This window comes from Rutidosis leptorrhynchoides, chromosome 6, assembly GCF_046630445.1.
Source record: "Rutidosis leptorrhynchoides isolate AG116_Rl617_1_P2 chromosome 6, CSIRO_AGI_Rlap_v1, whole genome shotgun sequence".
NCBI classification, from domain to species: Eukaryota; Viridiplantae; Streptophyta; class Magnoliopsida; order Asterales; family Asteraceae; genus Rutidosis; species Rutidosis leptorrhynchoides.
Window position 1 is genome coordinate 402,501,302 of NC_092338.1, and position 13,935 is coordinate 402,515,236.

Sequence of the window (13,935 nt, forward strand, 5' to 3'; positions counted from 1 at the left end):
AACGTTATTTGACATAAATACTTATGACCTATAATGTTTATACATATATCGTATAAGTAATGTATTTAATCACTTTTTAAGGACTTAAATACATAAAACAATATAAGTGTATTCACAAAAGATAGCTATATTTGAATTCTCATTCCATTTTTCACAAAATTTCTATACGTATATCTAGAGTACATGTACTCGTATCATACCTAGCTTCTATACGTATTTACTATTGGTATATACACATCAAATCACCACCAACCATCCCTTGTTCAATGCCTTATGTATAAGGTAACTACTTTTGTTATCTAGTATGACAATTTCACATGATTAAAAGATTTTTTCACAAAATTACAAACTTATACACCTTTTACATCACCATTTATACTCCATCCATTTTCAATTTTTGATTCATTTTTACCTCAAACCTCTAGCTAAAAACACACACACTTTTAAGAGTCTTAAACTCCATAACCATTCAGCTAATATCCATGAAGATCTAGCCATAAAAACATCACTTAATCACCATAAGAAAACTCTTACAAAAACACTTCAAGAATCCTTCCAAGAACACAAACTTACTTACAATCTTTCATCCATATCCATCACCCTTTTGGTTCTAGGTTCTTACTCCTCTTTTACAGCAATCTTGTCCAAGTAACTTGAGGTAGTAACTTTGTTCATAACCTTATTCGATTCATATATATATATAGCTATCTTATTTTGTGGTATAAAATTTTAACAACAAGAACATAGTTTGAATGTTTTTAAACTTGTTTGCAAACTAAATAGATCCTTCTAACTTAACTTTTAAAATACTTCAAGACCTGTAATATAACTTAAATATATGCTAATTTAACAAGGTATAATTTGGTTTTTCAAAGAACACCTTAAAAACTGTTTTTACGACATCGGAGTGTAACCGGGGGCTGTTTTGGGTTGGATAATTAAAAACTATTTTGAACCTTGAATTGGAGGTTTATTTTCTGGAAAAATGATATTTTCTATGAATATGATAACACATAAAAATTTCATGATTTAATTCAAAGTATAAGTATTTTTAGAAAAATGGTCATTAAATGATATTTTTGTAACAAAAATGATTAACTTCATAGGTTTCACTAAAGTTTGACCTATGACCTGTGATTTTGAATACAAACTAAGGTATTTACAGTTCATAGTCTTAAAGAGGAACTCGATCCAAGGAGATGGCAAGTTGAATCAACGTAAACGGAGTTGTAACGAAGAAACTATGACCAAAACGAGATCGGATATCTAAGACTAGTTTAGCCACGAAAATAATTGAAGAAAAATTAAATAAATCACATCTTTTTAAAATAACATGATATTTTATATATATGTACTCATAATTTAATTTTATATGGTTCAGGATCACCCGTAAACAATACGAGAAGATTAATCATAAGATCCCATGATTGTACGCAACACGTCATTTGACAACACCGGTACTTTATGTACGCAACACGTCATTTGACAACACCGGTACCGTGGGTCAAGATTAATCTCGACCAATACATATACGATGGGGGTTTTATTTATTTCATTGGGGGTTTATTAAACATCTAAATATGAACCATTAAAATTGAATTACTAACAACGAACTGCTAATTACGGACTAAGGAATTATTAAAAGTATTAAAAGTATAACAAGTATATATATGTGACGATTGTTTTAAAAAGAAAAGGTATTGATATATTATATATGGATAGGTTCGTGATATCAATCGAAGACCAAGTCGAAATTACATATCTTCAAGACAAAAGTGAGTATATAGTCCCACTTTTAAACTCTAAGTATTTCGGGATGAGAATACATGTATTTTATGTTTTACGTTATGGACACAAGTAACTGAAAAATATATTCTACGTTGAGTTGTACCACTGGCATACTTCCCTGTAGCTTGGTAACTATTATTTACAGCGGTATTGTAAACGCGAATCCTGTTGATAGATCTATCGGGCCTGACAACCCCAACCGGACTGGACGACCAGTATTCAACGGTTGCACAGTACTTCGTTTCGTAACTACACTTGGTACGGTGTAGTAAGATTTCATAATAAAGGGAATATGCGACGTGATTAAATGTTAAGTATGGTTACCAAGTGCTCAACCACTTAGAATATTTTTATTAAAATGTTTATATATGAAATCTTGTGGTCTATATTTATATCGCTGCCGGCATTAAACCTATATCTCACCAACTTTATGTTGACGTTTTAAACATGTCTATTCTCAGGTGATAATTAGAAGCTTCCGCTGCAACATGTTGAATTTAAGCAAGATCTTGAGTATGCATATTTGTGTCAAAAATAAAACTGCATATCCGAGGAATTGTAATGTAAAATATGCTAGAAATCGTATTGTTATCATCACATGTAAAGTTTGTAAGTCTAAGATTATCGCTAAACGATAATCATCTTTTTATTGTCTAAAGCTTGTATTAAAATAAGAGTTATGGTTTGTAATGTAAAATAAATGCAGTTGTTCTTTTAAAAATGTCGCATATAGAGGTCAATACCTCGCAATGAAATCATACGTTATCTAACTCGTTCTTATGGTTAAGGACGGGTTATGACACCGATTAATCCCCGAATAGCATTTTTTACAACCTTGAGCTTAACCATTCACCATTCAATGTATTTATTTTTTAATTATGAATAAGATATATAGTGTTTAATTTTTTTAACATTCAATATTGAATCATACAGAATTAAAATACTCACTTAGTCATTAAATAATTATTTTTATTTAATATATCTTTTAAATATATCAAAAATACTTATTAAACAAATGTATTATTTTTTAATATAAAATGTTAATAATCTAATTTACATCATAATGTATTATTTTTTAATATAAAAGGTTAATAATCTAATTTACATCATTCACATTGTTTATTAAAAATTATTACTATTAAATAGGTTATTTTCATTCAGAGTTAATTTCATTAAGGACTTTTGAATCAATTAAATTATAAAATATTTAACGATTAATTATTCAGTTTTATCAAACGCATTATATGTTTTGATAATTTTATAATGTGTTTGGTTACAAATTTACAATTGAAAAAAGGTATGGTCTATCATTTAAGTAGTGATACTTAATATTTTAGTTTTCTCTGATTTATTTGAGTTTTTTTAAGTGCAAAATTGAAAATTAGTTTTTAAGATCGAATTTTAATTTGTAAATCATATTTAAATTGATTTGGTTTCATTTAAATTGAAAAAAAAAAATTATAATGAGAACACATCTTTCAATATCGGTGTGTGGTAAACTTATTTGCTAAATCAAGTAATTGCTCACCCATGTGACCAGCACATGACACATTTAACGGACTTGGTTGACCCCGTTAGTATTTGGACCATCGATGAGCTTTTTTAAAACTACAGTGACTACCGATATAACTTTTAAAAGATAGGAACTACCAGCAGAATTTTGAGTAAATCACATGAATCAAAGAGGTATAATTAACTCTTATATTAAATTATATATCTTTTCTTTAACGACGATATCGACATCGAATGCTCTCATTTGTCACCCTCACACGCGTTAGAAGGAAACTCTTCACACATCATCGCCGCATTGGGTACCCAGCAGGGCCGTCTCAACAATTCGAAGGCCCAAGGCGAAAATAAAAATGGGGCCTTGTACACGGAAATCCCATAAACATGAGTAAAGATGTGTGAGCTTGAGAACTGGGCTTAAAAAGAGAGAAAAAAAGGCCCTAAAATTATATAGACTAATACTCATAAGTTAACTTACTGTTTTTTTTAATTAAATTTATTGAACACGATATTTTTATTTACTTATATATATATATATATATATATATATATATATATATATATATATATATATATATATATATATATATATATATATATTAAAAATCTTGGACCCTTCAAAAATTTTGAGCCCTAGGCGATCACCTATCTTGCCTATGTCCAAAGACGCTACTGGTACCCAGTGTGCTTTGGATTAAACTAAGATGCTTAAGGCATGCACCGTATCACTCCAACAGAATCCTTGAGAAAAAAAACCCCTCCCAATATTCGAACCCTCGCATATTATTTCAAGGACGTGGGTTCTGGATCAACATAGGAGTTTTACCACTCAGACAATGCCTCGATGGTAATTATACATCTACTTCTTTTACTTTATAAAATAAAACTCAGAGATCGCAAATTATTTATTCTTTATTAAAATTAAAATAAAACTCGAGAAAAGAAGGAAACATTTTGTCAAATCATGTGTTTAGTTTCGAATTACATGTCAAACCATATTCACGATAAAGTACCTCCTATGATATCTTGTCAAATAATGTACCTCCTATGATATATTACTTTTAAAATTACTTCAATTATAAATTATAACACTTTCAATAAGTTACGTCTATGTAAAGGTTTGGTATGTTTCATTGTATGCCCAATAGCTTGAACAAATACTCCCTTTTTTGTTTAATATATAATTCGAAAAGTGTTATTCGGATTGCCCTATATAGATTGATACAAATCCATTGTAACTGAACAGACCAGTCTTTCACGTATGTAACACTTTCAATAAGTTACACTTTTAAACTTAACTTGAAGGTTAATGATACTACTATTATTCTAACAAAAATTGTGTTTATAACATACATTTTCCAGAATTTAATGGGCTCAACTGCTCTAGCCTGCATTCCGTAGTTACTGCAAAGTATACACTCGAACTCTTCGACAACGATGCAAGATTTAAAGATATCAACAGCAAAAAATCATATGACCTGGCAGCGTAAATACCATTATGACGATAATCTGCCTATTAGAATGCCACTAAACACAATGGCTCCAAACCACTTGTTCGACACAAACCTATGATCAAACAGAACAGCCAAGTCAGCCAGAGTGAAATATGTATCAGACACGCATATGATGATAATGATATGAAATGCATGTTTTTACATTTTACTTACTTTTTATTGCAATCAGCTCTGTTGTATAAGTCTACCGTCCAAATTTGCCATGCTAATTGACCCGCTGCTCCTCCCAAAAACAAATAAAACGGCAACCCTGCTTGGTTACATCATATATTAGATAAAGTGTCAATATTGGTCTTATAGTAAGAGTCGAGTTGACCTGGAACATCTTTGTTAATTGATTTTATATGTATGATATATGCTTAGCAGGTCATATATGATTACGAAAGTTACATTGAATTAAACGGTTGAGGTTTCAGTAGAATCGCTAATATAAGTAAATAGGTCGAAATCAGCACCATCGGCTAGAAAAAGTAATACAAGAGTATAGTAGAATCGCTAAATTCAAATTGGATTTACTGTATTACCAAGATTTGCATAGAAGCCGCTGAGTGCAAGACTTGTAATACAAGCAATTCCAAATCCGCTGACCCACTTCTTTGTCGAATCGCCAAATCTCAAGGCCGTAGACTTAACTCCAACTATCTTATCATCTTCTTTATCCTGGGCGCATATAATAACCATACATAATACAACACATGTACAGTAACTCAATAGACAAGTTTCAATACTATTAAAACTTCATAATCTTAAAACTTGACAAGAGTAAGAGCTCACTTAGCAATACTTTTGTTTTCTTTAACTTCGGTTACGTTATTTATGGACGTTTTCTGAGTGGTTGGGGCCCTGAGATCCTTGCAAGAGGTCTCAAGTTCAATTCTTGGGGTGGCCAGGGAAGGGTTGGAAACAGCCAGGGAGTATTCCTGATGGGCTGCGTGCACTAGAGTATGGGGTCGGATTACTCGCCCTTCCCGGGTAACCCGAACAGGGAAAACCTTACAACTTTTTTTTCCGACCTTTCTACCCATTGGGGCCATTTCATTTTTTGGTACCTTCTTGATATTACTTTTTTTAGTTGTTAGAGATAAACATAACCAGAATCAACCCATTAACAAGTGAATGGGTTGAACTGACCACATCTATGGTGTACCGAATGGATGCATTATTACCTGATGAGCATATATTGTATCATATACAAGTGTCCAACAAACTCCAGATAAATAAAGGGGCAACACAACTGCAGGATCGAGGCTTCCTCTAACAGCAGACCAACCCAATAAGGCTCCCCAGTTAAACGTTAAACCAAGAAAGGCTTGAGGCTGCAGAAAGTTCCAATATAGTAATGAATCAAGTAGTCTAAGACATCAAACCAAAAGGATACAGATAAAATAACACAAAACAGAAGTAGATGACAAACCCAAAACGTGATCCTTTTCATAAGTGGATATGAAAAAACGAGTAGCAATGATGAAGCCCCCAATATGCGGCTGTAACAAATCAGTTTCAATTATCAATTAAAAAAGAAAAAAGCACCAACAGATCTTTGGCTCACGTGTAATTTAAGTACTCCTCAACCTCATGGTTGAGGCTTCAAGTTCCATCAAGGAAAAAATGTGGAGTAGAAATGATCGTGTGAGTTTGCCGTTAAGAGAATCAATAAGAAAAGAACATCAAGTCTTGATAACTATATTCTGCCGGAAGTTGTAGGTGCACACTCGAGTGAAAAAACTATTACAGAAAGGTGGCAATTTTGACCCTTTAATTTTTTAATAGGCCAGTTTAATTTTTATCTCAAACAGGTCAAACAATTACGGGAACGAGTCGAACGGGTTGAACGAGACAATTCTTTCCATTTATTCTAGATCTAAATTTCTAGATTGTTATAGTGATACTACTAATTTTTCTAATACTCTGAAATTATTAATCAACTGACCCGTCCTGATTCGATCCATATAGAAAACAAGGGCCTTTTTCCTCCTAAAACAATTTATTTTAAAGATCGTGATTATTATTGTAATACTATAATTTTAACATCATAATTCACACACTAACTATTTAACCAACCATTTGATCTGTATGGAAAAAATAGGCTGTTTGCGAGTCACCCAAACCCCGCCAATTTCAATCCCTGCAAAAAAAAAAAAAACAGTGGCCTTTTTTAACCTGAACCCATTTGACCTGGTACCCAACTCACCTAATCCGCTCATCATACCAACTCTAGCTCAATAATTGTTATGCACGGTCAGAAGTTTAAGTATGAACATCAAAATTTGAGCTTGAAAGTGAACAATATTTCAAAGGAATACACACCTATAATCATTAAGCTGGAGAAGAATAAGAAGACCCAAAAGCAACTGAGAACCAAGAAAAGAAATTCCCTGAGGTTGGGTTAAGGCACCACTTGCAATCGGTCTCATCTTTGTTCGTTCCACCTGCATAGAACCAAAATTATTATCGTTAAATATTCAAAATTCCCAAATCATCTTGTTGTGATAATGATCATGATAATGAAGTAAATACGTAGAGTTAAATATGAAGATTTTGCAAAATGATGGCACCAGTTACAAAGACATTTGAACATGCATACTGTATGAATACAGTGATATGCCCAGATCAACCTAGCTTGTTTCTACCAAAAAACTAACAACAGAAGTTCTTAAACCTTTGTATCAATATCCTGATCAAGAAGATCATTGATAGTACATCCCGCACCTCTAAGCAAAAAGGCTCCACAACCAAACAGCGCCATCATCTTAAAATCAGGAAGGTGTCCAGGGAATGCTGCTAATGTGATCGACCTAGATTAACAAATGAATTATTGATAACATATTAAATCCCACACAAACTCAGCTCAAGCTTCAGAAATTGGTAACCAGATCAAGTTAATAAACAAGTATCGTAACTCCTAATCCAAAAAACTTTTTGTATATGATGCACATAAGAGTTTACTTCTAGATCAGAAATCAAATCACCAAAAGCAGTAACCATGGATATATGGCCATATGGGTGGATAGGTTAATGGGCCAAATATAAGATTGTTACAAAAATACACTGGCTTTAGAATAAAATCGATTAGAAGCTTTTATGCATTAATACACACCATGGCAACTCTCAACCCGTTTTACTGGTACAACCTATTTCTTTTTCAATTTATACTTTTTATTACGAGCAAATGGGTTAATACTGCCACCTTTACCACATACTATGTCTTGATAATCCATTTAACACTAATGATAATTTACTTTAATTGCTCAAGAAAGTAATGTTAACCTTTACTCATAGCTGAATATAAGTTCATTAATACACCCATTAGGCAGAAGTGATTATTTAAGTTCTACAGCTTACATAAATACCATAATGTAACTAACAAATTCTATATAAACAACAACAACACATAATAACCTTCTGTTGTAGCTTATGTGGTAGTGGTCTGTCTTTCTTAGCAAAAGGTTAGAAGTTCGACTCCCGTGGGGTGCAGCATTGCACACAAGGTTGCCCCTTTACCCTTCCACCCAAGGGTGCCTTCCGCACATCGCGTTACGGGGGCAGTGGGGAGGGGGGTTTTACCACTCATGCCCTCAGATCGGGCCGGGTTTCCCCATGGTCAGCAATTGGGCATGTTATGCAATTGCGGGAGATGAACGCGTGGGTGGTTAAAACCAGAGGCGGATTTAGTGTAGTCGGGGGGGGGGGGGGCCTGCCCCCGGTGGATTTCGAAATTTTAGTGCAAATTTTTTCGGTTTTTCGATTTCGCACCCGGTGGAATTTTTTTTTGCCCCAAGTCCTTCATATTTGCCCCAAAAACTCCATATTTTGCCCCAAAACCTTCGTATTTTGGTCAAAAACCTCTAAATTTTGCTAAAAAAACTCTATATTTTGCCCAAAAACCTCTATATTTTGTCAAAAAAAAAATCCTCACGTTTTAAAAAAAAATTCGACCCCGGTGAAAATTTTTTCAGGATCCGCCACTGGTTAAAACATTGGGTGATCTCGTAATGCTGTTAACAAAAAAAAAAAAGTAAAAAGAAATTAAGCAATAATAAATCTTACCACATGCATGGCCAAGCAAGTAACCAAGTTCCAATAGGTTTATCTAACCTAGCCAGATGCGCATACGGCCGTACACTTTTCGGCAAATACAAATCAATCCATGAAACATTATAACCCTTCCCATTATTGTTCTTCCCTGTTTCACCAGCTTTTTTACCATCATCTTCTTTTAAAGTATGTGAAGACGTACAAATACCATAATTCTGGCCTAATTTGATCAAATTAAAATACCTAAACTTGAAACTATTGGAATTCGGAATGAATAATTCGCGAATTCCTCTGTTCGAGTTAGAAAAGTTATTATAGTGATAGTGGTATGAATTGGGGTTTAGTGGTAGATGTGGTGCTGGTTTAGGGTTTGTTAATTGTGATAGTGAGAGTGAGAGATGATGACGCAGGGGTTTAAGATTACGAGAAGATCGAGAGAAACGGAGTAACCACGCCATTGTTAGTTAGTTGATTAATTAGGGTTTTAGAAAAAGAGCAAAAAACTTGAATTTAGATGTTTGTATAGTTTGAGCAAAACACTGCTGAACTCTTCGCCGGGAAAGTGCTCCGGCAAATAAATAAAAAGTTCAATTACTCCGAAATAATTAATCGGGTATTCGATTTATTTTAGTTTGCCTTTTTAAATATGAAAAAGAAATTTCATAATTTTAACCCTAATAAAATAAAACAAAATAGTTTTAATATATTCCATGGAGGATTGCCGACGATATTGTATTAGTTTCAGATATTTAGGATGAGCTTAACAAAAAGCTAGTGCAATGGAGGATCGCCCTAGAATCAAATGGCCTACAGATTAGCAGACTTAAATCGAAGTACCTTGGATGCGATTTCAATACGAGCGAAGAGGAACACGAAGATATAGTGGATGTTCGAATTGGGGATCAGATGTTATCTTCACAAGAGTCCTTTAGATATTTAGCCTCGATGCTTCACAAATCGAGAAGGATATATGAGGATATGACGCATCTTATACGAGTATGGTGGTTGAGGTGGAGGGTAGCGAAAGGGGTATTGTGCGACAAGAAGGTACCCCTTAAATTGAAAGGGAAATTCTTCAAGGTGGAAATTAGACTAGCCATTTTGTACGGATCTGAGTGTTTGCCAATGACGAAGGCCCAAGAGAGGAGGATGGAGGTGGTAGAAATGAGGATACTTAGGTGAACGTGTGGTAAGACAATGCTAGATATGATATCAAATGGATTTTTAGGGAGAACTTGGAAGTTGGGAACATTACCAACAAGCGCTGAGGGAAGGACGACTTAGATGATTTGGGCATGTTATGAGGCGCCCACTTTTAGCCCCGGTTAGGAGAGTCGAGACCCTCGTTGTTGGGGGGTGTAAGGAGAAGAGGTAGATCCAGATGTAGGTTGGAGGATAGATTGAAGCTTGACATGAAAGAGCTTCTACTGACGGAGGACATGACTTCTGATAGGAACATGTGAAAGAGTAGAAATAGAATAATTGAGTAACATATTTTATTTTTCAGGTGCATATCAGAACTTGAATAAAGGTGCAAGAGCAATTTTTTTCTCTCTTCAAAGTGTAGTGTATATATATATATATATATATATATATATATATATATATATATATATATATATATATATATATATATATATATATATATATATATATATATATATATATATATATACTGCATTATAGTTTTCATATATCCCTGTCATATTTACAGGTTATTCGTTGATCTGTATATGTCTCTACGTATAGGTTTCTGTACCTATGTATATATGTATACGTGTATATGTCTCTGTATCTTTGTATATGTATTTAGGCTATATATATGTACCTATGTATATGTTTGTATATGTATATGTATGTATCTAGGTGTATGTATGTATGTATATATATATATATATATATATATATATATATATATATATATGAAAGTATCTATATGTATACATGTGCTATAGGTATTTATACATGCTATGTGTGTGGGGGTATATGTGTGTGTGTGTGTGTCTGTGTGTGTATGTGTGTGTCTGTGTATTTTGCTTGTTTGTATGTCTACTTGAAATTACATATCTCTGCGCACTGTGTTATCCATGCAATATGTCTTACTGTTGTGCATTACTGCTATATATGTCTTCTTTTTATGGCTACTTTGTATGGTTGCATCTTCCTAGGTGCACATTACTCTTACATGTACGTATCATTTGCCCTCACTATTTCATTTTGATGAGCATTTCTGACCGGAGATCCTTTAGGAAGCAATCTCTTTGTTCTCGAGTAGAGGGAGAGACGACCTTATCTAGTCGTGGGTTCTATACCTGCGGGTGGAGTAGTGACTTCCATCTAATCTAGGGTACGAGGAATGATTGTCGACACCTCACCTCACCTCTCTCATACCCTTCATTCGTGGGATTGTGTATTGTTGTTGTTGTGTTTATTTCTTGATATAGAGATGAGAATAATAGTGTACTTGTAGAATTGATTGGTATTGATACGGTTTTGGTACCGACAGAGTAAATAAAATACTAAATAATGAAGTCTTAAACACAATCAGAAACAAACTCGACTTATACATCAAAACAAATAACAATCAAAATTCTAAATGTACTAAATAATGCAAACTTTAAAACAAACGTTATCGTAGGATTATAAAATCACATACAAGATATAAACACAATGTAATATAAAAGTTCGAAAATATAATACGACACGTTGATTCTGTTCATCTTGGTTTGAGCGTAGACTAAAATTACAAAATAAATGTTATCATGTGTTCAACGTTACATTTTTATTTTTCTTGTAATACCTCATTTAAAAAAAAAAAAATTACGTTCAACCTACATACTACTCAAAGTAATATGTTTTTCAACAAATATATGTGTAAAAGTTGTAATTCAAAAAAGTGAATATAACTAGGTTTCGAACCCTCGCTTCGCGCCGGGGGTTCGGTTTTCAATGTATTTTATTGCGTTTAGTTTGTAAAATTATTTCGTGGCCAACGATGACGTCGTTGAAGCGCAACTCGAGTCGAACTAAAAGGTATAGCTCGTGAAAGATTTAAATGTTATGTTAAATTAACAATACGTGTACATCTCCGCGTTTCGCTATGGAATTGTCGACTTTTAAAAATTTAACACAAAATCAACGTGTATGAAAAAGACCCCAAATATTTATCGTTTTTTAAAAAGCGTCCGTTTTGCGTATAGTTAGTGATATTGTGTTCCTAAAATTATTTCGAGTTTAACGATGGTGTCGGAAAAATTTAACTCGTTGCGATCGAGAAGATATGAATCGTTGAAGATTTGTGGGAGTTTATTTAAGATTTTTTATGAAATTGGTCGTTTGACACTTTACCCCCCTGTTTGGGGGGTCATTTTGAATTTTTGGAAAAAGTCTAGGGGTCTTTGTTGATGAAGTGAAAATTAAATAGTAATAAAAAAAGGTGGGAAGTCGGAAATACCCCTGTACTATTCACTTCCACTATGTCATTTATATATATAGGTATAATATGTGACTATTATTTCTAAGTGCTATCGGGCGATAAGACCAATAAATACAGGTAATACGACTATCATTTCTTGAAGTTGTTATTTTTGTTTGTTTCTTGCTAATACTTCTGATTTATGTTTTTAATTGTCTTTTATAAAGCATTTAAGTTTCAATTAAGAGCGATATGTAATTTATAGTTAAAAATGTAATAATAAGATGTAATTGCACCAATAGCGTAAAATAATATAAAAATATAAAAGTGTATACATTTTTTGAAAAATGTTCCATATGTACAAAGATATAATAATATAGTTTCGTTAGAGATAACATCTTAAATATATATATATGAAATTTTTATAATGGGAAGATGATGTATATAATCATTTTGTTTTTCTATTACTCTATGTTTCAAATGTTGTACTACAACAGTATGTATGTCAAACGGATTATGTTGGGTTGAGACCCAAACAAATTTTAGTCAAAATGGGTCATGGATCAAACGAGTCTCAATTTTCAAATGTTTCTAACGGGTCGGGTCTAAATGGGTAGGGTTGGGTTGGGTTGGGTCGAAACCGGTTGGTTAGGTCGAAACTCATTTTTCCTTGTAGAGATTCAGAATGATATATTTTTCATTTTTTTTTCGTTTTCTTATTTTCTAAAATGTTTTTTAACTTTTTTTTTCTATTATTTTTTTTATCTTTTTTTATTTGTATTTTTGAAATATTTTTATTATTTTAAAAAACTAAATATTTTTAAAATTTTATTATTAAGTTTTGTAAACAAAATAAATTTCTATATAATTTAGTTTCTGGTTTTATTAAATTTTTTCATTTTCTAATTTTTTAGTTTTTATAGTAACTTTTTAATATATTAATGGATAATGGATGAAAGATGGATCCATATTAAACTCATTTCTTTTATTTTCTCGAGACCCGGTGGACTAAATTTTGTGAAGTATGAGTCTTAATTGATATACATATATAGTGGTGTAAACGAGCCGAGCTCGAGCTCTGCTCGTTTAAATTTCATAAAGCTCGAGCTCGGCTCATTTGACATTTCATAATCATCACATTTTTTTCTTTTTCAACGAAAATATTAATATAGTCTTATATAGTTTTAACTAGTTATCGAACCCTCGCTTCGCGCCGGGGGTTCGATTTTCAATGTATTTTATTGCGTTTAGTAAAAGTATTTTGTGGCTAACGATGATGTCGTTGAAGCGCAACTCGAGTCGAACTAAAAGGTATAACCCGTGAGAGATTTAGATGTTATTTTAAATTAACAATATATGTGCATCTTCGCGTTTCGCTATGGAATTGTCGACTTTTAAAAATTTAACGCAAAATCAACGTGTATGAAAAGTACCCCAAATATTTAGCGTTTTTTAAAAAGCGTCCGTTTTGAGTATAGCTAGTGACATTGTGTTCCTAAAATTATTTCGAGTTTAACGATGATGTCGGAAAAATTTAACTCGTTGCGAGCGAGAAGATATGACCCGTTGAATATTTGGGTGGACTTTATTTAAGATTTTTTTATGAAAATAGTTATTTGACACTTTACCCCCCTGTTTGGGGGTCGATTTGAATTTTTCAAAAAAGTGTGGGGG

The 13,935-nt window shown here is 32.8% G+C and overlaps 1 protein-coding gene across 1 annotated transcript; it reads right to left on the reverse strand.

The window, feature by feature from the left end:
• Window positions 1-4,500: 4,500 nt before the first annotated feature.
• Window positions 4,501-9,320, reverse strand: LOC139852445 (4-hydroxybenzoate geranyltransferase 2). The gene is made up of 8 exons (XM_071841743.1): window positions 8,859-9,320; window positions 7,471-7,606; window positions 7,119-7,240; window positions 6,226-6,295; window positions 5,978-6,127; window positions 5,336-5,471; window positions 4,965-5,061; window positions 4,501-4,863 (listed from the first exon to the last, which is right to left on the reverse strand). Exons 1-8 carry the CDS (start codon window positions 9,302-9,304, stop codon window positions 4,794-4,796), a joined length of 1,227 nt encoding a protein of 408 aa, XP_071697844.1. The 5' UTR covers window positions 9,305-9,320; the 3' UTR covers window positions 4,501-4,793.
• Window positions 9,321-13,935: the final 4,615 nt, after the last annotated feature.

Bases quoted from the DNA above. Each gene is read 5' to 3' on its own strand.
- LOC139852445 (XM_071841743.1), bottom strand. From the start codon at position 9,304: ATGGCGTGGTTACTCCGTTTCTCTCGATCTTCTCGTAATCTTAAACCC. The intron at 5,472-5,977 runs GTAATAATGCAT...ATATGCGCCCAG, and splicing joins ATACAATATATGCTCATCAG to GATAAAGAAGATGATAAGAT. The intron at 5,062-5,335 runs GTAATACAGTAA...GTAACCAAGCAG, and splicing joins CGGCTTCTATGCAAATCTTG to GGTTGCCGTTTTATTTGTTT.